Source organism: Osmia bicornis, chromosome 4 (genome assembly GCF_907164935.1).
Source record: "Osmia bicornis bicornis chromosome 4, iOsmBic2.1, whole genome shotgun sequence".
Lineage (NCBI taxonomy): Eukaryota > Metazoa > Arthropoda > Insecta > Hymenoptera > Megachilidae > Osmia > Osmia bicornis.
The window spans coordinates 3903926-3931330 of record NC_060219.1 but is presented as its reverse complement, the minus strand read 5'-3'; the positions used below and the strand labels follow the sequence as shown (position 1 = coordinate 3931330).

Sequence of the window (27405 nt, the reverse complement as noted above, 5' to 3'; positions counted from 1 at the left end):
ATATTAATTAGGATGAGCATTAAGTGGACAAATTTATAGATAACAAATATATTTTCATGTTTTTTCTTTAGGTGCATATGATAATACAAAAGGTAAATTAAATTTGGTAAATATCACTTTTGTCGCAATGATCAGTCTGACATAAATAAAACCTATAATTACAGATATTATACGAGAGTACTACAAATCCTGCAGCGCCTGGACACTTTGGATGATTTAATTTCAGTAGACCTGTTTCGAATAATTAAAATAATAATACTCGTATCTATAACGTTAGAAATTGTGGCGTAGTATTTATTTGTTAGAGTGTTCAATAATGGACACTTATTTTTTCTTGCTCTTTCCAAGTGTCAAGGTATGGTGTTGGGGTTGCTGAGCGAACTGAGTTTTTCGTCTATTAAATTCTAGGATATCGTCCTCGAGTTTCTTTCTACTTTCTTCCAACTTCTTCTTCTCTTCCGTATGATCCTTTTTCAGCTTATCAAACTTATTATGCAGCTGAAAAATATACAATTAATTGAAGTTGTTCTTACAAACAAGAAATAATGAGATCGAAAAAATCAAATACTTCTTTTTCTGCTTCCTTTAATTCAGCCTCTTTTTCTTTTACCCGTACTACGAACATTTGTCGCATTTCATCTTCCTTTTGTTGGAGTTCTTGCAAGTGAATGGATCTCTTTGCTTCACAGGTTTGCTGGAAGCTAACCGGTTTGTTTTCACTATCAACATCGCTAAATCCCATCTGAAAATGAGAATCAATAATTAATGAAATACTCAGGAAATGTTATTTCACGGGAATCATTACCTGTTCCAATCTCTTTTTACGATAAAGTTCATAATGGCGACAGTGCGTTTTTTCTCTCATATCCTCCATATTTGTTCTGATCAGCATTTCGCGCAATTTAACGAAATCGCAGTGAGATTCATTTTCCACTGTAACAAAAAATAGTTAATAGACCATGTATCGATAAAAAAAGAAATAACCACACGATCGTTTACCTTGCACTGTTCCCCATGGATATTGACGAGAACGCATCATTTTGTTCCCAACTTTAACAAAATCGGTGCTGCCAACTACTGCAAAAGGTACATGAGCATTCATACTAGTATTTACTTCTGCCACACTTTCATCATCAGTGGGAAATTGATAAATGTGAACTCCATTATTTTGCAGTTCAGATATAATTTTACTCTGAAATTAATAACACGCATTAAAAACATAATCCCATACTTTACAGTTGCTCTTGAAACATACCTTGAATTTTTGTAACTCCGTTTTTGATATTGTATCAGCCTTAGCAATAATTGGAATTATGTTAACTTTTGTGTCAAGCTTTTTCATACATACAAGATCAATTGACTTCAACCTGTAATTACATATTTAATAAATAAGAAACAATTAACAGATGTGCCATAAAAAGAAGATCTGTACGATATATCTACCCATGACCAGTTGGACAAATAAAATATAGGCACACATGGATACGGCTATCGTGATAAGCTGCTAGACAACGCTTTATCTTCAGTTCTTCTTGTAAATATGCCTCAAATTGTGCATCTATGTAATCGACAACAGCTTTAAAGCTATCCTCCTTATTAATTTGATCTCCATATCCAACAGTATCAACAATGGTAAGCTTTAGCCTCACATTGCTCTCTTGTAGTTCATAAGTATGGGCTTTAAGCTTCACAGAAGGAAGATTATGTGGGCTCTGAGTGGATTCAAAGCTTGTATTAAACAAGGAATCCATAAGAGTGGATTTTCCAAGTCCAGTTTCACCTATTACAATAACAATTATAAGCATAAACCATTATCAAACAAGTAACATATGTATCGCATAAAGACAGATTGTTTTCTATACCAATGCAGAGAATATTAAATACAAATCCATTTTGGACAGATTTATTCACCAACTGATCTGGAAGACTGTCGAATCCAACATGACCAGACAATTTTAAATTACGTATGCTAGATTCCAACTGAAAATGTTGAAAATACATGTGTTAAGAATATCGAGACGGCCGGAAATTAACAGTACTATCCATAAAAGGAACGATAACGCTCTATGAATACTGTTGTTATGATAGAAGAAAGAACCAACGCCCTTCAGGCTATAAACACTATAAATACATCGACAAGAGTTGGAGTTTATGTTTACATACAAAGAAGAATACCCGTGTAATAGTTTGCAATAGAACAGACAGCCAAGCTGTCTGTTATTATAACGTAATACAGTAGTAAAGTTTAAAAATTGACACCTACCTTGGCACGTTCAACTTCCACCGACGCCATTTTTAATCCTAGTGACGCGTGCGTTTACTCATACAGTAGTTCCCTGTAATTCCACGCACGTATGTGTCATAATTCATAAAAATCTATAACATTTATTAATTAAATATAGAGCGAAAGCAAAATATTTAGAGATATAGTACTCCAATTGTTTCGTGGCTAGCCTAAACTAAATTTGAAATATCTGTGACATAAATATTTATATATTGTTTATGACATTAACATTAATTAAATTAATAAAACTGTTGGTGTTAATCAATACTATTGTTGCTATATACGTCTATACAAGAAAAAACGCGAAACATTTATATACATATATAACATTTACAGTTAATTTAATTCAAGTAAATTAACAGTTACATTTAATAACATTCATAATATATTATTCTTCCTTGTTTAATGTAAACAATATGATTTCCATAAACAAACTAGAATGAAACATTTAGCTGTTTAATTTCACGTTCGCATTCAGTCGATTTGAACTATCGCGGTTCCCCCACTCCTCCGCGAAGAAGCGCGCGCCGCGCAGGTAGGAACTTAGGAGTTCAGTATGTGTCGGGACTGCGAGCGCGTCGCTAGGGTGTTTCGCGCTGCCGTGCTGGCAGGCTCCTCATAACAGTGTCTACTTTCTAACATGGCAGATCAATTTGTGTTGTATTATCATGTGACGGGTAAAAGCTCTCGTTCATAAGACGATCTCTGTGTAAACTATCGTAGATTTTCCTTCCGAGGAAAACGTGTTGCCAGCTTAGATTACGGTCGCGATGGCGGACATGAAAAGTCCACCGTTCAGTGACATTAAACGGCCCGAGGAGGTGGTGGCGATGGCGATGAACGACGGCCTGAAATTCGCCGTGCTGATCGGGCTGATCGAAGTGGGACAGGTGTCGAATCGGGAAGTTGTCAACACCGTGCTTCATCTGGTAAGTGAATGTTAATTATTCATTAAGTACTATCCGTTGTGCCGGTTATTCGATTCACGGTCATTCCCGCCGATTTCTCGACATCGGTCAAAATCTGTCAACTCGAACTGTCAAAGCTCTCATTGTATGACAATCGCATTGTCAATTATCTCTCTACTTACCGGAAATCGAACGCGATACACCACAAGTCATTCGACATGAAAAACGTTTCGAAACAATGACGTTTCTCTTTTAGACGATCGTATTCAATATTAACGCGAAAAGTTTGTTCGAACCTAACGATACTCCTGCGGTTGAACGTGGTTCCTGTAACATGTTTTCCCAGGTGGAAAAACAATTTTCGTCCACGGAACCGGACGTCAAACGACTCGATTGCGTTTTATCGTTGAATTTTTAATGCACACACCGGTTTTACTGTCGCCGATTCCCTTTACGGTCGGCAACTCCGTTCGGCGTGTCGCGGCACTGTCGGGAATTTTTATTCCTTCGTTAATACTTTTCGCGCCTGTTTACCCTGTCCCTATCTATTTTTATTCGTTATCGTCGCGACACTTTAATTCCATCCTCGTACGACACGAGTGTGTTACCTCGAGTCGTCTTGAGAAACGAGGAAAGCGTGGAACACTTTCGCACCGCAATCATTCAACCGTATGCGTAATCGCTCCAACTTATATGCTCACTTTTTTTATTTTCTTCAATCATGCATTTCCTATTGCTGAGACATCAAGAAACTCTACGCTTTGACATCATATATTGCATCGTACAGGATATTATATTATTCGTCCAGGGAATTACGCGTATTTCAATATAAACACAGTTGCCCATATGTATTTAAATGTTAATTTATTCTGTAATTTCCTTGGATTTTTCAGGAATTTCTTTTTCCGTTTTCAACTTTTTTAAACTATTATTTTGGTATATTTATGCATATTTTTTGTAATATTCAGCTTATTTATTTGCTTTCTGGACTGTTATTATTTTTTTATCAAAGGTTTCTTTTCCTCGTATTTGAATGAAATAACTAATGAACACGTGCCACGTAGAAAAATACGTTTATCGGTGTAATCTTGTCGCAGTGTTTCCGCGTGCAACGCTCGTTAAAATTTCCGTCCATCGTGTCTCTTTACCTTGAAACGATGCAAATAGGTTAGATTTCGGTTAGTAAAATTCATGGTGCAAAAGGAAAATAGATACGTTTCTTTTGTTATCTTATATTCGGACAATCTTATCTCTTTATTGAGCACTGATTGATGATATAAGTTTTCTTATGAAACACATTTGAAACGTATATAATGATTCTTAAGAAGTCGTTGGCGACGTTGACCCCGTTACTGAATACACAGTCGTATCCTTTTAACTGATTCATAAATTCTTGCTAACCGAGGCTCGAGTTTCAGCCGATCAGATGCTCTAAGTGTAAACATAAACACGGACATCTGTTTGCTCGTAAGAATCGTAGGTATGTATTCATTCTACTGAAACTGAAGCCTCGAATGAGAGAACTTTATTTCATTGTAGTTTCACTATTTCTATTTTAGACAATTATGCAGTTTACCGGCTTTTCTAAAATTTATCTATTTCATTGTAGTTTTTTGTCCCTAAAACGAAAAATTTATTTCTACTTCAATATCACCATTTTCACGATACAACTTACACCATAAATCTTTTAATATAGCTACAGTTTAAAAAAATAATATTTTTGGAAATATTTTATCGAGACAGTATCTACACTGTTATATTCTTAAATAAATGATTACTTACTCGGTACGTGTGTACACAGGTTTCATTGATAAAGAGTTAAGATTTCGGTTAAACGGTTACAAATTGGTGGAACGTGGTCGTGGGTGGACGGCTAGTTTTCGAACTGTGGAAAAGATAAATACGTAGCACGTGGCAGCGATTAATGTCCGGCCGTCCAGTCTGCAAAGAGTTACGATCGCTTTCGTTTTTCCGATTTCGTTGCCCGTTACCTGGCTGAATTAGCCGACGAATATCTGTTCCGAACTGTTTTCCATTGATCTCTTCCATCCGGTTCGTGGCCGATCAAGAGATGCACGGCGGCATCAGCAAACGTTTGCTTTATCCTCTTTGACCCTGAATTAATTAACGCCGTTTGTGCAGCCGGTATCGTCGCTTTTCGAGTACGCGAAACGTGAAGGAATATCAATGTCGATGAATAAACACGGCTGGAATCCTCTGTATTCTCTTTTTCTGTCTAGTCGAAGTTCATTCTTCAAAGTGATTAATAAATAAATTTAATAGATCGACGTATTGGCGAGCGTGTTAATAAATTACAATCAATAGTGTTCATTTTGATTGCGCGTAATAGATCGCGTCTTAACTGGCAATGAAAGTGAATAAGCGATTCTGTACGAAGAGATGAATTGAAAGTGGAGACTGAAGGGTTTCGTAGAAAATTGATTTTGACGATGTTGCGATGAATTATGGCCACCATAGATACCGTCCATTTTCGGGGTGAAATATATTCCTTCGTAGTATGTTTTCAGAGTACCTTGCATTATTAACTTCGGAAATATCGCTTGAAAAATACATGATCTATCGTATATCCAAGCATGATATGTGAGAATAAATTTTTTTTTTAAATATTTTCTTAGAATTTGAAATTTTCGTGATTAAAGTTAAGTTATTGGCCACGAAAGTGTCAATAGCCATAAGTGCGTTGGTATATCAGGTGATTGATTAACGTATAGGTAATAATAATAGTTGAGATAAGATACGGATTGTTCACGAAACATATAATTTCCTCAAAATTATTTTCAATGCCATTCGTGTCATTTTGTTGAAATTTTCCAAATTCCGAAGATAAATTTATATATAAAAATGCATTCAAGCGGTGAATGTAATTTTCATTGTAAACATGTTAGAAATTTGGACACAGCTCGTGTGTATCATCGAATATCTTATCTCCTAATTATTTTGAGTGGTGTATTTTCACGGAACGCATGTAGAGATTCTTATCTGCGGACCATTCAACACGTTTCGAATCGTTTTCACAAAAAGTTTCTCGTTGCTGCAGTGGCACTGCACATTTGCAGGCTCTTTTATCAAGTCCGCGTATACGGCTTTCTTTCGAATAACCTTGCTCTAGATATACGCGGTAGGCAGCGTCGTTTGGCGGGAAAATTTGCCTAAGTAACTGATAAAGTGGAAGCGGTTTCGAGTTTTTCCGCGTGGTAGGATTATCCGTTTAGCTTTCAACGAAACGGACACGCGGGCCTCGTGAACGTGGCGCAAAGAAATTGGCTAATTAGTTGAGTAACTCGTGCTTCTTTCTCTCCTTTTCTGTCCTTTTTAACACGCCTCGCCTGATTATTGAGCACGTTAAACCAACCCTGGCACGTTTTCAAAGCGTTCCCGGGGGGAAAAACCATTCCATTTGTTGGATCAATATCGTAATTTGACTGTTCCTTGAAATTCGCATAGGCAATGTGGTGTCACTTTGTATTTCTTACGATCGTTACCTAAGGTTTTTATTTAGAATACGCTTCCAGGGGGGATTGAATTGAACTCGTAATAAATTAAAAATCATTTTAGGATGCGCGTAGGTTGCCGTTCATCGTATCGTGTGTTCGTTCATGCTAGCCCACCATGCATCAAACGAATCGGCTTTTGTTACGTTCACGCACAATTAATCATGCGGACAATACACGTCATCCTATTCAACAGAGAGAGAGAGAGAGAGAGATGGCGATTTTTAGGAATTGATAATTAATGTAAACGAGAAACGGAGGCTCTTTTAGTCCGTTCGGGCAAGAATATCCTTTGGCGTTATCTCGTGATTATGGATGAATCGTTGGTTACTCGTATGGATTTTATAAGAGCGATTTGCGCTTGATTGTTTAGTGATAAACGACTTTCTAATTACACTTCTCTTTCTTCTTTTCACGGTCGAGATATTATACCGAATGTAAATTTATGCCGGTGATTGGTAGAACGTGAACCTTGATCAATCTTATGAATTTTTATGATTCTTTGTTAAACAGTTGCGAATTAAGATTGTGGAATTACGAATTGACTTTTAAACGCTGTTTTTATCGAATTCATTAAAATTCATCGAGCGTACTTCGTTTATGGAATCAATTTAATCGATTAGTTTTAATCTGCATCACAGGTATATATCACAATTATTTTCTCGGAAATATTTGGATACAAAATTTGTATATAATAATTTAAAATTAAAAATCCAATTATAAAAATTATTCTTTCTATTATTAACATGGATGTCGCTGTATTTATTGTTCAATACGATATAAAATATCATTAGTATTCGATAATACATATGTTAAACATTGTTCCCCAAAAATGATTCAATTTTGGGCTAATGTTGAAAGCGCAATTCCTTACACCTGTTGGCTGGATGACTTCACTATGGCGCTGCATCTGATGTCAGCAGGACTTTATTACCTGCGCTTCGTGTCAGAGTATTATGCAACCAGCTGTTTCGGATACCACGCGAAACGACCACGAATTTCAATCTGTCCGTGTAAATAATAATAATATGCGAGTCCCTATCCTCTTCCATCGACCGATCGTTACTAATTGATCGAACAAAAGCGCGATTTCGTAATTTCCATATAAATGGGAATGCAGATTCGACGCGTTGCAAGATCGAACGACGGAATTCATAGCCTATTGTCATCGTTCGTTTCTATTCGCGCGTTTCGCGGCACGGTTTTAGGTGTATCTATTCATCGATTGCCAGCCGAGCTTCGTGCAAATCGATTGTCCTCTGTATGCTTCTCGTTTCACTAGAAAAGTTTCGTATTCGCGCGATGCTCACGTGAGAAACTTGAAGCTTCGATTAATTTAATCGTTCGAGCAATTTCCTTTGAAGGAAAAAAAAGTGCTGCGTTAATATTACAGCTTGTTTACTTAGAAGAGAATAATTTATCTTCCGTTGATCGTAGCTAGATTAATATTAAATTTGCAGGTATACGTTAACACTTTGTCAAAGGGTAAAGCAAATTCCACGTAAAATCGTGTATCGAAAGGCTGAACAACTCGCGAGATATTTCAATTTTTTGACAAGCAGGGGTATGCTGTCAGCACGTGTTCAAAAAGAGGGGATTAGCATGTGTCAAGGATTTGTCGCGGATTTAAATCAGCGTCCGTTGCATTATTGTTGCACACCTTGCAATCAGCGAGCGCAATTTCCGTAACTTGAGCGACTGAATCGCGTTTACAATCGTTTCAGCGGAGTAGCAATTTTATGTTCGTTGTTCGTTACCGCGATCACACGCTGGCCAGTAATTAATTCAGCGATAGAATTCTCATTATTTGCTTTCAAACGTTAACGCGTAACGCGGTGCACGTTTCGAAGCGACGAGAGGATAATTACTGGAAACCGGCGCGAACGATATAGCTGGATGATAGCGATCTCTTCTACAAAATTGTCCCGTGTCTTGGCGGAAAAGCTAGGAACGTAATTTCTCTTATCGTTGATTGGACAAATTATTTCAGTGGAACGGACGTTTCTGAAGGAACTGAAACGTTGTTTCATACATTTGAGAGCTGCGATCTCACGGAGGACCTTAGGTGGCTCGATTGGTTCCTTCTAGCCGTATTACTCAAGAAATTAGACCCACGTAATTTCGCGTAATGCTTACTCGGATTTCAAACAGCAAATATTTCAAAAAACAAATCGAAAAGAAAGAAAAACATTTTTTTCATTCAAGGCTTCGTTCTCGAGAAAATCGAAATGATTTAGATTCTAATTCAAAACTGATTTTCTCGTGAACGAAGCCTCGAATGGAAAAATTTTTTTCTTTATTTTCGATTTGTTTTTTCATGTACACTCCTTGGTTGTACTACCGATGCAGGGACACCCTGTATAGCTGAATAGAGATGGGGAGCGAACTGCGTTTTGTCTTGGCTGTGTTAGCGGACTTTTTGTCAGCAAGGCTGTAGAAACGTGTCTTAGACAAGGGCTAATTGGAGCTAGCTTGGAGAATAATTAAACGAGGACTTTGTGTAGGCGTTGCAAATGTCCTTTTGCTTACGAGTACGGGAAACGTGTTGAATGCTATTGGGGTCACTGTTGACCGCCACCGCGAATTAGATACATTCTAGTAGAATCTCATTAGAAATAATTTTCTCAATGGAAACCATTCTATCTAGCTGTGCGCATTCATCTGCATAATGGTCAGAGGCAAGATAACACGTATTTGAAACGATGTTTCAAAACACTTACGCTCGTAATTGAGATAGAGAACAGAGATATCCTAACAGATTCTGCTTTCAGTTACTCGGTTAATTAGTGATTTAAAGTTTTCAGGGAAGCTTAGGTGCACGAAGCAATCCACGTAATTGCTTCCACCAAGTTAACCGGTTAAATTGTTGATCCATTCGAACGGGAATCGTTCGTTCAAAAAATCTCTGCGTATTTGTTCAATCCTTTCGCCTCTGTCGAGAGAAGCACTTTTTAAGTTTGATTACTACTTTTGAGATTCCTTGTATGTTTGACGATCGAACCTCGAAACTCGGTGCTCGTTTTGAACCAGCAGTAGCGGTGCAAAAATATTTGTCAATTGTAACACGTGTCGCAGGTCGCAAAAAGGGAAAAAAGCAAGCGTGTAAATAGAAGCGGATACTCGTGCAACGTTCGTCAATTCGTGTTAACATTTACGTTTTATTCCCGCCATGTACGCCCTTTCATTCTTTTCCTATTGTCCCGTTCCAGTTTCGAATTGTGCAGGCTCGTCGGAAATTCGATTTCGTTGCGCTCGTGTTCCGCGATCGTTACTCGATCGTCGTCGTATAAACGATGATTAATTACAAACAACGCGTTGTAATCAGCCGGTGTACACCTTAATTCCACCTACTAATTACTGTTCAATGTAATCACTGTGCGCTTGCATTGTTTGCGAGCCAGCAGCGATTCGAAATGAGCGATGATCGTGATGGAAATCTTGTTACACAGTACGTGTTATCATTTTCCACAAAGTTGTTTAATTTTATGGCATTGGAAATTGTTTCTAACACTGAGTATTGAGTACCTAGTTTTTGGAACTTAATACTTAACGAACGGCTTGTTATTTCTATATATTTTTCCACTTCCGGGCATTTTTGAGGGCAGCGCGATTAAAATTAGATATTGTTTCTAAGACTTAGGATTTCGATCCCGAGTGTTTGAACTGAAGACTCCCAAAATGATGAAATAGGAACTTAGAAATTAGCAAGTAATAATTGGCAAGACTCTTGTCTCTTTGAATAATAATTTTCGATAAAATCCAAGCATAGTTTACGTCAGAAGAAAATCTAGAGTAACGAGCAGAGCGCATTCAATTTTTACGTAATACACATAGGTCGTTAAGCTTCTTTCACAACCAATCACACAGAATTAATTTAAGATGCAAATTTACAGTCTTACAAATTATATTGATATTGCATCTTTTTCATTTGCATCCAGCCTGAAAACGCTTTGAACGTCAGTTCTAAAATAACCTGATAATTATTCTTTCTACCGCCACATTTGATGTACTAATCACTCAAGACCTCGAGATTTCAATATCACGAGCATTCGGTAGTAGAGTCGTGTATATACGTAAACGGTAACGATTTAATGGGCTGACTTGCGAGGAATATCATGAGACCCATTGAAAACTTTCCACGTTCGCTACTGAGAGATACATACGTCTTGCTTTTCAATTAGAAGATTGCTCTCGACTTGTCATGCAAGCATACCAGGCAGACAAGCGAAATGCGCGATGCACTTGGTTGAATCTCTGGGACAGCGATGACATAACTGTGTCTTAACTCGATAAATTTATCACGGTTATAGTAACAGGTTGGACGAGATTCACACCGTGGGATTATTCGCGCGTATCTACGCGTGTAGCCATTGTTGGCTTTATCAAATTGTAGCTGGAACAATTTGGAGGTCGGTAAGATTATCGTGATAACGTAATAACTGAAAATATTGCGGGGATTTCGAGTGGAAATATACTCTGCGAACTCGATGTTCCTCTGTTTCTAAATTTTATTTCATGAAAACAAATTGAATTTCTTTTTGAAACATCGATCGGCTGGCAATTTCGAAAGAATACAACAGATTCTCTGGTGATTCGAAATCTCGATTACAGTCTGACGAACTTAAAAAAAACATCGATTCGAAAACAGAGGGTGATGCCAGAGGCAAACTCGATCGAACTGTTCGATTTCCTATTACTTTCAACTTTTATACAAAGTTGGAGCGATACTCCCACGAACCGATAACGCGGTGATAATAATGTACATTATCGATTGATCGGGAAACGCTGTTATTCATTTTTAATATTTCATCCACCACCGAGGGTTTCTCGTTACATTTTTCTTCTTCTTTCCTTTCTCATCGATTCACCGTTTGGAAAACGTGCTCTGACACGGGCTTCTATCTAGCGGAAGAAAAGCCGGTGTGATAAGCGAAAAATTGCTATCGATACTGACATGCTTAATCGCGTTAATCTAGCCGTGCAAATAACGCGGTATCTCTTGATTCGGTGCATAGTTTGCTCGTGCCCGCCCCTGATCTCATTAGTCTGGTTTATTTTGTCATGCATACATGGTTGCATATGCATCGTGTACAGGATGAATAATTCGAAACAGCCATTTCATTTCTTCGATATCTCGTCCACAATTACAGTATATACATATGCGAGAGATTGAACGTTCATTCAAGGAAAGTGCAAGTGTTTCGGTCGTACAATATTCTTTTATCACAGTGATCGTATTTGAACAAAAACACTCCCGACAGAAACCTCGATAAAAGCATCCGAACGAACAGCCGACTGAAATCTTTATTCTATGAAGAGAAAAAGAAACATTCTTTCAGTACACACATACACACAGAGTTGGATCAAAGCCAAACACTTTTATCAATGTACTGATATTGAACGAGAAGCTCGTAGTAAAAGAGCTGTGCGTGGTTCTTTAAAATGACTCGAAATACAACATACATCGTACGGGATAGTTGAATAAACATGGAAGGTAATTTCATTTCCGCGAATGTTCCCAACTAACGTGTACATATATATAATGCTTTTTTAACCGTGGAAGCTAAGTAGGTATTTTCAACGCGTACTCGGTTGAGACTGTGATAAAACGCGGTCGGAAAATTTGTTCGTTGAGTCAGTGCCCTTAAGCGGTAGAAAAATTTTCCAACTGGAAATGCATGTGGACGTTTGCCAAAAATTTCGATCGTTATACTGCTATTACTCAACGATCCTACCGGTAAGCGTGTTAAAAGTGGAATTTCACGGGCACACTGTATATCTATGGAGATCTGCCGCCATTTACAATTCAAGTAGGCACAATTTAGCCGCCAAAATCAAGCGAGACATTTTTTCTTTGTCATTTAAACAGATATTAGATCGTCTGATAAATAATGGGTAGATAGATTTTTGAGTGGCACGATTCGGGTATTATAAATTCGGGTATTATCTTTGAAAAAGTAATTGAATATTTCGGTAGTTTCTTTTGAAAGACGTTTGTTGGCCTGGTTTTCGTCTGGTCGTCGCACCGAAAGATTTTTCTCTGTCCGTCAGTGCTTCCGGTAGACGTTAGAAAAACTCGTTAACTTTAGGGGCTGGTGAAGGAGAAGGCCTAGTATTAGCGAGAGGCTGCAGAGAAAAGCTCGGTCAATAAGAGGCGCCTCCACCTGCACTGGACTTTTGCTGATGCAGCCTTCTATCTCGGCATCCATTCTCCTTGCGCGTCTTGCACCGAATTCGCGTGCTCCTTTCTATAATGTAATTTCGTGCGATCCGCTACACAGCCCGGTACACGTTCCTCTCTCCGTCTCTTCTGCCGTTGATTACGCTCCTTTTAGCGTTGATAGGAAAATACACCAGTGGCGAAACAAGGGAGCAATCGTGAAACGCGTTGTTTGAATTACAAGGATACGTAACTGGGTGAAGTAAACATCGAAATAGTGAAATTTCGAAACTATAATGTTATTTGTGATATATTAAAGCGCGACAAAGTTTGCGACCGAAATAGTGAAATTTCGAAACTATAATGTTATTTGTGATACATCAAAGCGTGTGCTTTAGATATTCGTCAAACGTGTTTCATGAATCGAAGTCGCCACTGCACACGTGTGTATGAGTTTCGGTGGCAAGTATGTTTCTAAAGGTGGTCAGTGGCTGTGCAGAGGGAAATAACGAGCAGCGTGAGTATGGAAAGCTTTTAGAGCGAACGTTTATGGGAGAAAATAAGAAGAAGGTGATGTAGAAAGTAGCACGTAGGTGTGAAGCGAGCAATTATTTCATCGTACGTTCTGTTCTGTAATTATCTCGTCGTACGTATCTACGAATCCATGAAATTACAAACAGCAGCGAAACTTTTGATGGAATAGTTGCTTGAATATAGGTATTCGATGCAAATACGTGACACGACTCGTTCCCTCTATTTATAATCGACTTTTTTCTTTTTAAAACACATATCGATACGTTGAACGTCATAGCGCTCTAGAATAGACGACATAATTCTCTGGCGAACCGTATCGCAAATATAATAAATAAAATCGTGTTTAAAATTATAAAACAAACACAGACACTGTTTTTTAACAGACAAGGAAGCTTTTAAATGTTAACATTTCGAGGATTGCGCGTTTCTCGCAAAAGTCAGCGAGTTCTTCTAATTTAGATTGTATCTAAGCAACTTAAATCGCATCCAGCTGGATGTCACGTTGCTATTAAGTGCAAAGTTACTGCAAAAAGTTACTCTCAACCGGCTACTTCAGTTTACTGTTTCTGACGGTTAAACTTTTTTGCAATTTGTTCTGAAGTTTTAGAACGGACAGAAAGTTTTAGATAGAAGATGTTTTCAAGAAATATACCTACTAATTTTATCTCCGTCTTATCGGTTAGTGTCTTATATTCTGTAGGCTTTTAATACGTGCGATTCAATTTTCAACTAATTTCTTTGTAAAACCCTAGGCATTTGGTTTAGACGAGCGAATTACCGTATTGTTTAATTTGTATTTAAATTGGAAGCACGACACTGTTGAAGCACTTTGGCGAGCTCGCGCATACGTTCATACTGTATAAACGGAGGTTCATTTAATTTCGCGTAATTTTTTAAATGATACCCGGCGCAATTTATCAGCAGTTTGTTCCGCTTGCGAGCAAGATAATTCGGAGTTAATTATTGATCGCGGCTAGCGAGTAATGTCGGAGGCAAAAGTTGCACCAGCATTTCTACGCGGGAGGGAAAAACTTCTTCGTGTAATTTATCGTGCGTTGATGACAGGCTGCAACTTTTCCACGACCTATCAGCTAAAAATAGGATTACAGTGATTTACGACAGCCGTAAAACCAATATTTCATACGCGTTCCCGGCTAATTTTGACCCGACTACAAACCGGATATCGAAGTGATCGATTTCTTTGAATGAAAATATATTTTTCGTTTCGTGTTTTGTGCAGTCGTGTTCTTTACCGCTATTTCAACTTTGATCCTTTCACATTTATTTTGCAAAATTTCTCATGAATTGCACTTTGTGGAAAAAAGAGCTCAAGTACCAGCGATGGAACTCTAGTCTTCTGCTTTATCCATTTCAGCTTCTGATCCCATGTTATTAAAAAGTCTCTACCGAAAACGTAGTCTTCGCGACAAGTTTATTTTATTGTCAGACTTCTTTGCAATCGTTTCATCTTCCGCTTCATGTTTTTCAAATTGAACCCCATCCTCGGTAACCTTTCATTCCCGGGCAGACTTCAAAACCGCGGGATCTTGGAAACAAAATTTGCCCTTTAGTCGGGCGCATTGATCCTAGGACTTGGCCTTATCAGAGCCCATGTTATCGACAGCTATGCCAATAATTTTATGCTCAACCTTTCGTGCATTTCGTTTTGGCGAAACCTACACGGTTAAATGGAAGGCTGGTCTACTGTTTTTCACAAAATGTATACGGGGTTGTCAACAAGCAGCACGTCCGTTACATGAATTACATGGATCGTAATACATTGGAAAGGGTGATACACGACCCTTGTTTCCCTATCAAGGAAATTTATTGAAGAGACTTAAAAATGGATTAGAAAAGGATCTGTCCGGAAAGTCGGCGACGCACGGATCTTAGGCTTCAGGCTTTGGAATTTAAATCCGTAGAAAAATAAGCGAAATTTCTTTCTTTTTTCATGAGATACGTTAAAAATATGTAAATGACGGTGTTCGCCGCAAGTAAACACCCTCTACTCGTTTTCACTTCCAACAAGCTGTCGATCGATCGAAAACACCCTGTGCACCCCACACACGCGGTTACGTTACTACACCTCGACACTGGGTTAATGACTCGAATGGTGAATGACAAGATACGCGTGTCGATCGAGTCATTGTCATGTTGGAGACCGGTGACACCAAGTCCCAGTCTTTTCAGAGGCGGAAACTTCAATTTCACGGTAGGGGAACACGAATTGTGCTATCCTGCTGGAAATCGGCGCCATACGCGTACGCGATCGTTCATGTATAGACGTCCGATAAAAATATGTCAATTTTGTCGTCTCCATTTCAGCAAAGCAAACGGTTCTCTTCAATGGCCTCTGACGGGATTGAACGCGTTGTGATGCCATACGTGATTTTCAAGCTGATCCTTAGGCAATCTCAATGGATAAAACGTGACTCTCTGGGGATTGAAAGAAAATTAATTACGTCGCGTTTGTTTTAAAATTCAGAAATCTGTTGGTTTTTCAATGAAGCAAATTGCATTTTAAAATGGTTGAATTCAAAATGGAGGCGTATTGTCGAGAGAATAGAAGCGGGCATATGGAGGGGACAGTGTAATTGTGAGTTGGTATTGGAAAACGAAGTGGCTGGTTTCCTCTTTTTTTAGAAAAGTCCAGAATTTGCGAGAGTGAGATGTTCCGACAGCAGCCAGATGCGCCATCCGATGAAAAAGTTCTCCCTCTGTGCATAATACAAGCTTTGAGCCGATGATTTCATTAAAACGAACACGATTTTGCCTTTCACGCACGTGAATGGGAGAGCATTCTTTCTGTGAGGTGGTCGCGTTTATATTAATTTCAGGCACCTTTGATTTTTGCGTACCCAGCATGTGCGCCATATTTAATTTAAAACGTTCACCTTGATGAAATATTTCTGTTACCAACCATATTTTTCTCCATAACTACCTATTTCTCTCTTTCAAGCTTTGTCATCAGACGCGTTTCAAATATTTCGCGAAAAATTTTAATCTTTTTCACGGTAAAAGCCGTCGGTTTAATAAAGACGGGGTAAAATTAAATCATATAGAACTTTGTGCGAGAATAAAGTGTACTTTGTGAAAATATGAAATTCATAGTTTCTTTTTTGAATATTCTCGATTTAATAAAACCCGCTGTCGCGGTAAATTATTTTTTCCTACGGTACTTGCTCTATTCAATTTTCCCTTTCCGTTTCTCTCCTATCATCTTTATCGCACCTGTTTACTTGGCTTATCAGCTTCGTAACTGATTGATTTCACGTTTCGTCACGATATTTTACGCTCGTTGTTACATCGACAGAAATCATTTATGCTCGAAAGTCGTAATGGCAACATTCATTTGCGCGTTTTATTTCCCTTTTATTCTACGACATTTTCCTCTCTTTTTCCTCTTATTATTTATATCGCTGTATTTAGACGTGTTCTGAGCGCTAAACGATTCGATGTAATAACCCTTCGCTAGGGAGCGGCCCACACCTTATTGATTTTAGGCGAAACTGGTCAATCACCGTGGGCACCCTTCTTTCCTTCTTTCTTTTCACCCGTTTCATAAACGCGCCTTGTTTCGAGATGTAATTTCGGCAGGAATTAAAAAGCGATTCCATGTAACAGGCGACGTCGAAAATAACGTTTGCACCGGCAACGAGGTGTAGATTTTTTAAAATAAACTGTTGGATTAACGTTGCGTAAAAATCATCTCTGTGAAACAGAGGAACGAAATATTTTACAAGCTTCATGTGTCATTAACGTAAAACGAAATCTAGAAAATTAATATTTTAGTAGATTATAATAACATTGTCATCTGCTCAGGATGTTTAACGAGAGAATTGAATGCCTTCTGTGAATCCATTTGTTTTGGAAACGTTGGAAATATACGAGGGGAAAATTTATCTCTCAGTATCATATTTTCAATGAAAATCGTTGTGTAACAATATATTGTTGCTGGTAGATGAAAAGTAATGAAATATTAATATTTCAGTGAAACGAAATTTGTGCAAGCGTTTGAGGGGATATTGAAAATCTCCACTGTTGAAAATCTGGATTTTGATTTATATTGCATTTGAATAAAAATTTTATTGCATTTTTATATCAGGATTTTTGTATTCGAAGACATGGGTCAAAAATAATCTAGATTTGATCCAGTTGGACAAAGGTTATTGGATCACCTGGTTGGTGTTTATTTCTGTGTCTTACGACTGACGGTTCGTCATAAAATTTCTCTCATCGCGTGGAAACAATACCTGGCGGGTGTTCATTTCACGTTGGAAAACTACTCGTGTTGCACACAGAGATCGAGTTTTTATCGGCGTTGCATTCATAACCCGAGCCGAGAATAAATGAGAAACGTGAATGTTGTTCCATGAATTCTTTCCGTTAGACAGAGCTTCCCTCGTTGTTCCTTGGCCACTGTGGTCGAGTTAGTATTCACCATTTCCTGACCTGACCCACATTCATTTCGCCATTCATTGCTTCGCGCATCTTTCGGTTGATGCGAGTCACCGACGAACGAATTCCACGATTTTTCTTGATCCTCTCGCACGGAGGTGTTCAACCGACACATTTTTTCAACGAACAATGCAACGAAAATTCAAAAAGATTTTTCTAATTCCAACATAGATTAAAACACGAATTCTTGGTGAACTGAAAATTCGTATAATTTCATCTGGTAATAGTATAATAGCTAGATTAATCTACAGTTTAGCGATAATTTGATAGACATAATGGATAATATCTGTCGTTTAGAGTGTTGCTCGATTGCATGCTCGCGTATCAAACTTTCTAAGAACGAGTTCAAGTTTTACATTAACTCTGTAATTCAACTTGGCACTTGCTACCGCTATGTCGAAAGGGAATTCATTACTCGTTTCGTTCACCTTTATCCTCTGATTAATCTCGAGAAATTCTACAGAAATTATGAAAGTCGAGAACTGTTTGGGCCGTAATCGCCCGCAGTTTGGAAAACTTCTCTTCCTCAATTACGGTTATATCCTTTCTGCTTCCTTAACAGAGATATATCTTATCCGCGAGAATTTGTCGCGTGCTAAATTATTTATTGGACACCATGAATTCGTGCGGGACTCGCAGGGATCGTAAAGTGGGCTTTTAGGTGACGTTTCACCGTTGAATCGAAGAAAAGGTGGGCGGCAATCTGCTGGTCGATATTTGCTCTACCACCGCTCGTGTTTCCTCCGTTTCCGGTAAAATCTTACTACCGCTGGGAATCGAGATTTAAATGGATCATTCCGTCGAGATAACGAGAGGGATGAACTTCATAATATGTACATATAACTCGCGCTTTTAATTATTACTTTTTAACGAACTGTTCTTTGACGCGTACCTCTCATTCGTGGCTATTCTAAAGATGTTTGTCCCTGGATAATTACCTTGCGCGGAGAACGATCGTAGAAACAAGTTTCTCTTATGTACACAAAGGGAGCGTTCTACTTTCTACGACAAGGACAACTATGAAAAAGATAAGTCACACATTTTATAATAGCAAGAAAAACATATTTCATTTCAAAAATAGAAACTGTATCGATCAGTATTCTACACTCTCGACTTTATACAACCTTGAACACTCTTATGTCATCTGTTGTCGCACTTGTCTCAATAATTATTAGAAGGAGATACATATTGTCTCGCAAACCGGTGCTTTCCTGAACGCTGCGAAATTTATTACAACGATGAAAATTAATCGCGTTACACGGGCGACGTGGTAAAATGTTTGGCCACCTGTAGTAACAACAGGACGAGCGGAGAATTTATTACGCTTGTTCATTAGGAATTTCCGTGGATTTAGACTGAATAATTATGGCTGAAGTCGTCGTAAAAGCTGCACAATATGTTGTAACGCAATTACCAGCGGTGCTTGTTTCTAACGCGATATTCGTAGAGAATATGAAATAGTTTCTTTCTAAGAGCTATAAAAATTTCGTGTTCTCTATCTCGGTGGAACTTGAAACGAGATTTTTTTTTGTTATTTTGACGTCGACAAATGAGGCTTACGGTAGAGGTTTAAAGATTCAAGAACCGCTGAAGTAGGTTGCAAAAACGAGCAGGTTTTTGTGTCTACAAAACAACAGAGAAATTCTGTTTCATTCTCCTTAGCGTTGTTCTTGTTGCCTTCATCTGAATCCAGCTTCTAATTAGAAGAGAATTTATGAATATTTACAAACGTATGAATAAATTGCAATTAATTACCATGGCTTATAAATATAAGATTGCAGAATCAGAAGTTTTAATTACGAAGATTGAATCATATTGAAATTTATTGAAATTATTTCTCGATTATTAAAATAACACTTTTGTTCTCTTATCAGTCTTATAATATTTCCACGCACATATTAAACAAACCGTATCAGCTGAATACACAATAGATAAGCTGTTGAAAGTCAATGTGCAATGATTTCGAAGCTTTTGAAATTAGCCTAGATAATCCTTATTAGCTAACCCGTATTTAACACTGAAAATCTTGAGAATGGGCCTATAGCATTTAGATTTTCTGTCACTTTTGTACAGAGGCCAAACGATAAGAGTTATCGAAAAAAATTTTGCGCCATTGTGTTAAGTGGGTCAAAATCTCAACGAATGGCCGACAAAAAATTTTGTTTATCGCTTCCGGTATGATCGAAAATGGCCGAAAAAGGGTTAATTCCAGAGCGAATCTCGCTCTAGTTCACTTTAACTTGTTATGCGAGATATCCTACCCGATCTTTTCTTCAAAGTCACTCAGGGTATCGCCTGTTGGCACATTATCATTAAATGGCAAGTAAATGCTTCTAACATAATGAATTTCGTGGCTGATGCGTATCGCGATCGAGGAACGGTCGAAAATTACAAAGCTGGCAAATAGAGCGAAGGAAAAAGTGATAAGCGGAGCCTGGATGTTCCCTGTTGCTCGTAATCGTCGCTACGTAATCGAGCGTGCACGCCTACGGCTGGATTATCCTGCCCACGGAAAGATAGGATGAACGAGCGAAAAAGAAAACTGTATACACGCCCACGAACGGTTATTTTGTTCGAGAAAAGGTAGTGGTCTCAGCGCGCGCGCCTCCCTTACACGACATTTCCATTTTCGTTAATGCAAACGGACTACGTAATTCCGTGGTTCATCCTGTTTCCCTCCGTTATGTTTTTCTTCTATTTGCCGGCGAGACTCGCAACACGACTTCGTTTTGCTCCCGAAATTAATTCAACCGGATTCACCTGCGTGCTTAACCCGCGACGATTTACGATTCGCTCTCAGAATTCCTTTTCTGACCATCCCATTTTCCACCCGCGCTCTGTCCTTTATCTTATCTATAGTTTAACTCTGGAAAATTTGAATAAGAAATATTTGATTAAATCAAAAAGGTTCGCTTTTTAATTAATCGACTGAGGTAACCAAATGTGGTAGTCGCTTTCGTTTGTGTTTATTCTTTATTTCTGATTTTATGGTATGAAACGTTCGTCTCGCTGTGTGGGTGGGCAACTTTCACGCGGTCGCGGCTTGACAAGTTTTTAATAAAAGTGAAAATACGATTGCAGGTGTCGCGTTGCGAGCTACGTAACAACGTGAACTCCGACCCACCGTTTATCTATCGAAGATAATATTTTCGACCCTTGCTCCCTACCTTTACCCTTTTACCACGCATCCAATATAGGGTCGCGTGATACGTTTTTTCCCCTGTGGAAATTGTTTTCCAACTTTTTTACGCCAGCTGCGTTTGTCGGTCGATTCGAGCGGAAAAATTGAACTAATGGAAGCTTGATGCATCTAGACGTAATACGGAATATCGGATGTTTTTGAATTTCGTTGTTCAAAGGTTCGTTCGCTTGTTTTCAGGTACATTTTACTGTTTGTCGATAGTCGAGGCCAATTCTAAATATTTTTAAGAGAATAAACCAATTTGAGTATTTTAAATTTAGAAACAAGAAGAATAATACATTTCTCAAGTAAATAAACGTGTTATTCCTCTTTAGTAATGAAATTGGACTTAATTATAACTAAAAGCACTTCATTTCCGCTGTTATGATTTCATCCTACCTTTCTCGGTTGCACTTCTTAAACGAAGTGAAAATGTTGTTGATATAAACTGTTACTTCGTTATTCTTCCAACCGATGAAAGTCTTTCGTTAAAAAATCTCAGTACACAATAGTTCAAGCACCATTGTATATTACATAAACGCCATGCAAGGCTCCACCATAGCAAGGTTACAATAACACGACCAATTAAAAGAAAGAACTCGTATAATACATTAAAAGTCACTGCGTTTATTGTTAATTGTTCAATAAAACCACCATCATTAAGAAAATACTTTGAACCAGTTCAAATATCGAAGCACCCATACAATTTCATTAACTTTCGAACGGCGGACCATGGAGAGAGCCACAATTTTCATTTCCCACACTTTACACTCTTCCTTTAAAAATTATTCTCCCAATATATGAAACTTTTTCACACGAATGTGTATCCAAATTTCCTGCTGTATTTAATTTCTTTCAATGATACAGTGGTTCTATTCCATAAGATCTAAAGCGTGTCTCTTCGTACGCTCGGTATCTTCGTCTTGTCTGTTCGTGATTAATAGTTCACTGTCAGACGATCCATTGTATCCCGGATTTCCAAGCCGCTTCACACTCCCGATTCATGCTCTCGCGATACAATTAATTCGAATGTCACGGACTCCATGACTGTTCCTACCTTGAAATTCAGTTTTCCGCGGAGAAACCAAGTCAAGGGTGCCGTTCGTTGCGTCTTGATTCGAGCATCGATTTTCTTCGAGTACGATCTTACCTTCGTTTACCTGAAAATGATAATGAACCGTGGAGTTTCCTTGATTCTCGATTCGTTTTAAAAACTAAAGAGCTCCGTTCTCGCAATTTTCCGTTTCTTAAGAGGTTTATCTTTTGCTTAATGAGAAGAGAATCTTGAATACAGTCTTTTAAATTTCCTAGTTGTTTGTTTAGTCGACAATTCTTGAGGAAGTTTCGTTGAATAATAGATGTTAACGTTTCATTACTCGTCGCACGATATTCGTACGTTCGAGTGAAGGAAGAAAAAGAAAAAAAGAAAAATGCGACTTTCAAACAGCGAGAGTTGACAATGTACCTTCTTTCCATAATTCAAGCAGACTTCCCTGGAACGGACACATTTTATGCAACGAAAATTTGTTTTCTCCTCGGGTATATTAAAGTGACATCGTAAGAACGTTGACCCGGAAGATTTATTCGACTCCTTAGAAGAAGGTCGTCAAAATCCCCGGCGACTTCCGCATGAATTTAAATGGATTTGATTCAGAACACGCGTCGAAGGCTTTGACAGCAACTGAATTTACTGGAAGCTTGCGATCTTTCGCGAAAAAATAAAGATTCGACTATCGCCTTCGGCAGAGAAGTGATATCTCGAAGCAAAGAAATGATGGGGGGGAAAAAAACACACGGCGATGTTTAAAACGTCGACGTGTGAAAGATGGAAAGCGTTGCCTTAGGGTTAGCTGAAGTATATGAACACAGGCGGAAGATACACATAGACCAGACGGAAGGGTGGCGTTGCATACGTCAACCCTTACAAGTAGTTGCCGGATATGTGTCAGCCACCTTGCTTTCTCATATTTCCGATTTTTTTCTTCCGCAGTCATGGTGTATCGTGCATAACGTAATGGAAAACCACGTCACCGTCAAATATTTTACAAGGAGCCGACGTAAAAATGTGTTGAAAATTTTTGGAGACAGGAAAATATAGCCTCCCTAATGTTTTTTTTTTTTCAAAAATAATATCTCCATCGAACGAAAACCACGTCTTCGATATTAATTTTGGAAGACGTAAAAGAAAATTTACTTAATGTATTGCCTCAAAGTTCCATGCAATGCACGGAGTGTTAAATAAACAGTGTCAAAGGAAAAGTTGAAGAATTTAAACGGTTGACGACACTTCAGGAATCTTGTGTAAACGCGCGTCACTCGTTCAGTATTCAAGAAACATCAATCGACGTAAAAAGATATTTCATATCTTGTCGTTCTCAGAGACCGTGTTTGGATACTTTGTACCGTTTTCAAGCGAGCTTTTCACTAAATTACATGCATTCATCTTTGAAAAGATAAAGCCAGTCTCCGTTCTGCCCGAGGTATTTCCATGTTTGTGTCGCGTCTGTTGCTCAGGTTCATCGGATGCACTTAAGTGTTCATATCCCAGGAAAGAGAAATGAAGCGTTCGCTTCTGGACAATATCTTTGGGAAAATGTGTGCAAAACTTCTTTCGATTTCTCTATTGCTTTGTTTCTATCTTTATTGAAACCAGAAGCAACACGATGGCTAGTCTGTGGGACTTGCCTGTAGGTACCAAGAATCCGTCCAGAAGGTCGGCGACGCACGGTAGACTTTTGGCTCCGGGTCAAAGCGAAGAGATAGAAACTTAGAAAAGTCATTTCTTGTACCATCTTCAAATTTTTCATAGTAAATTGTTAACATTCTGTTGGAAGTTACACAGTATTACTCCGAGACGCGACAAGAACGAACGGCAGCCTGTTCCTACCTTTTCTTCAAGAACAATAAATTCACGGCGCCGTGGAAATTCAATATTCATTGGGTGTTGGTGCGAACGTTGGAGGGAAGAAACCCATAGCTGTTGCTTGTTGATACTCGGTGGCAAGAGGTTCGTAAACCGTGTACAGAAACTATTTATTGTACAATTTCCTGGGTCCCTTCGAGCGGCCTATTTTGACGAGACCTTCCTAGTACGTCTACTTCAGTTTCTTGTCGACACCAAGTTGCTTACTCGGGAAGCAACGTTGATTCAACTGTTGTTTCCTGTACAACTCAACGCAACACTTGGCCTCGACAGTGTTATTCTGTGCGATGGAACAACGACGGTTAGAAACCGAAATTGTCTTCTTCGATTCTCGACCCTGGAGAAGTTTATCCGATTAAAGTGCTTCTCTACGTCGTCCACTTTCATTGTAGCACGAGAGCTTTTTTATTAGTTCCTTTCTACTGGTACACACACTCTTCTTTCCGATATATAGAAAAATAAAAACAAAAAAATTAGACCAGAATCTAAGTAGAAATCACGATGAATTGGTTTAGAAAATGTCTATCTGTTGAACGTGAACGATTACATTTCTTCGATGATTGTCGATTTGCATTTAGAAAGTTGCATCTACAGTGTTGATGTTCGTTTTGCAAACGTATCTGTTTCCCGCGTCTACCGTTACAACGATGTTACACGTTACCTGGTGGTTGGTGTAACAACTGTTACATAACGCGTTACGTGAAACCGGACGAGAGCGTTTATAACGCAGCGTGATGGTATACCAAAAGGCTATGTAGTTGTTTCGGATGACATTCTATATGCGAGCTTAATTAAACTGCCGCTAATATACCGGAATGTAATCAATAATCGATGCTCGCACGCGGATCCTCGTAGATTTATAGCTGCCTGTAGACCGCTACAAGTTTGCTTCAATTGAATAATTAAAAAAATTGGAATTAACAAGTTCGTTCAAGCCCGTTGACAAAATTAAGCTCTCTGCCATTTTATAATAACGCAACAACAATTTTTTTTTCTTCTCTGCGATATAAAGCACGTTACTTTCCCTGTGATCAATACAGAAAATATTGATTCGCATAGGAGGAACGTTATAATTGTATTCAATCGATCGAAATACGGTCTCAGAGGTAAAAAGAGGCAGTATTAAAGAGGGATAGGCGTGAAAGCGAGGGTTCGCTACATTTTCTTTCCTCTCTTGCCTCACGAACGAGGCTAATTATGCTACGTGGCTACGTTAATTTCTCGGTCGCCCACGCATCGGTGGAAATTAAAGACCGTCAAAGAATACGAACCCTGGGGGCGAAACGTGTTTCGCTTCAGACATTCCTCTAGAGAAATAGAGAAGCAGAGAGTGGTAGGGAAAATGTCAGAATACCAAGGAAGTTTCGAGTTAAAGTTTCGTTGACGCAGATGAAGATTCTCGCAGCGTCTCCAATTAGCGCCCTATAATTACGATCCTCCCCCGCGAGTCACGAGAACTCGGATACAATCGTGTCGGCAAAGAATTATTTGCTTTTATTTTTCCTTTAATTAATACATCTTTCCACCACGACCGCACGTTCGTTCTATTTTTATATACAATACAACAGCCAGAAACATTTCTCTGATGAATCGTTTCTTCTGTTTTCATGCTGATATTTGTGTTTGAAATTCATTAGACGAAAATTTTATTTTGCGAATATTAATTGATATTCGTACTGTAACGGTACCGTGATTTTATTGCGACAACTATTTCTCTGTTTCGTCGAATTGAAACGTGAATATAAAAATATTACGTTTCATTCGGGAAACGCAATAATGACCGTGATATTTCATTTCCATTTCAACGGAAGATATTCTGCTTTGTTTTACGATCCCAGTCGCATTATTACGAGTTTTTCCCCAGGAAAATATGTTTTTCGTCGGAATAAATCCTTTAAAGAGGAATATTAAATGAAATGTGTTCCGGGTATTAAAGTATTCGATAGAGAGAAATGGAAAAATTGAACACGGCTTACATCCGCAAGCCTTGTGCAGAGTAGGTGACCGCAAATCCAACCATGAAAGTCTAAAAAATTTAAAATTTCTTTCAAAATAGAAGCTATCATCAGCTTTACGTGGTGTATGCAGAGACGTGCTTTTTGCTGTCCATCTTCTTCTAATATCACTCTGTTTCGCATAAAATGGTAAAACAGGCACACGTTGCTGCCGGAACCGCGGAACGTAATCTTGTCTCCTTAAAACCATCCCCTTGACGTTTATTCACCGCGTGGAAAACTGATGCTCAGAGAGAGAGAAAGACTAATAAAGAGAGAGGGCAAGCACTTAAGTAACGCGTATGCAAAATGAACTCGTGGCTACGCGAATATGCAGAGAAGCAAGTCAGCGGTGTTGCAGGTTGGTTTAATAAATAAACAGCGGTGACAGTCGATACACTGGCAATTGAATACAGTCGACGGAAATCGAACGAGACGCGTTTCCTTTGAAACGTCAGAAAAGCTCGGTGTAACACGTACAGAGAAACTCTGGCAGCGAGCTTAAGCGAATAGATTGTAGAAAATCGACGCCTGTCCGTGGAAACATCGACCTGGACACGGTCGTCGCGTTTCGCTTTTCAGACTGTCAGAATACTCGTGATAATGTATCGTTGGGCCTGCGGCGCCGAAAATGTCAGGCTCGACGTGAAAAGCTTTCGTTTCGTGCCAAAGATAACCGTACATTTCTTTCTCCTGTTTCCCAGAGAAAATCGAAATAAAGGTTGTACCGTGCGTGTAAATCAGGGAGGAGATCAGAAGAGATTTTTCGGTGTAACGTGATACGTTGTAATCGAAATAAATCAAGGTAGCTGCATGGAACACGATTTCATGATACAAAATCTCTGATATAAATTTGACAATTTTTAATTTATTTTTATTTGAAGATTCTGGTACAATTTTTATTACAATAATATCCGCGAACTCTTATGGTTTCGAGGGAAGATCGATGGAAAAATTGCATCGAAATTCGATTTCTTATAAATTATGGATCACCGAGATAGAGGAGAGTTCGATTCTCGTCGGATGGAGAACAATTTCGAGGTAGAAAGAGAGATTCATTTCTCAACGTGCTATGCAGTCAAAGGTTTTCAGTTAGAGCATTTCCCATTGGGAAATCAAAATGGTTCGAGATTTACTGTACCATCGGTATCGTTGAAAAATGACGAACGTCTAGATCTTTGTCTCATCGTGGCCCGTTGTCTTTTCGTATCATTATTTTTATAAGATTAAATCCGTTCCACATCGATCGATGAGAATGGAATAGAAAAAAAGTACGTCGTTCTGTCCTATGTAAATAAGGTTACTCGGTACTGATAAGATTCGATAAACCAGATGTCCTAGATACGTTACGTCTGCTATCCGCACCGATCGTAATTGAGATGTTCGACAAGCTGCATCTCGTTTCGTTTCCCTTTTCCTTCATTTATTTTCTTCCCCCACGACCGCCTTTA

General features: G+C 38.6%; 2 protein-coding genes across 4 annotated transcripts in view; one reads left to right on the top strand and one right to left on the bottom strand.

Annotated features, from left to right (window-relative positions):
- Nucleotides 1-32: 32 nt before the first annotated feature.
- Nucleotides 33-2355, bottom strand: LOC114881443 (septin-2). Its single transcript, XM_029198321.2, has 8 exons — nt 2264-2355; nt 1863-1980; nt 1444-1780; nt 1256-1367; nt 1000-1192; nt 806-933; nt 569-742; nt 33-498 (listed from the first exon to the last, which is right to left on the bottom strand). The coding sequence occupies exons 1-8, from the start codon at nt 2291-2293 to the stop codon at nt 325-327; spliced, it is 1266 nt and encodes a 421-aa protein (XP_029054154.1). The 5' UTR covers nt 2294-2355; the 3' UTR covers nt 33-324.
- A 337-nt stretch (nt 2356-2692) lies between these two features.
- Nucleotides 2693-27405, top strand: part of LOC114881550 (neurobeachin-like) — a 102830-nt gene continuing 78117 nt past the window's right edge. Inside the window, exon 1 of one of the 3 annotated variants that reach the window (XM_029198486.2) lies at nt 2693-3213. In XM_029198486.2, the coding sequence (XP_029054319.1) occupies nt 3055-3213 (159 nt within the window). In that variant the 5' untranslated portion in view covers nt 2693-3054. The remainder of the gene's footprint in view (nt 3214-27405) is intronic. The other 2 variants (XM_029198390.2, XM_029198440.2) reach the window with 2 other exon arrangements.

Bases quoted from the DNA above. Each gene is read 5' to 3' on its own strand.
- LOC114881443 (XM_029198321.2), bottom strand. From the start codon at position 2,293: ATGGCGTCGGTGGAAGTTGAACGTGCCAAG. The intron at 1,781-1,862 runs GTATAGAAAACA...TTATTGTAATAG, and splicing joins ATTTAATATTCTCTGCATTG to GTGAAACTGGACTTGGAAAA. The intron at 1,368-1,443 runs GTAGATATATCG...ATGTAATTACAG, and splicing joins ATTTGTCCAACTGGTCATGG to GTTGAAGTCAATTGATCTTG.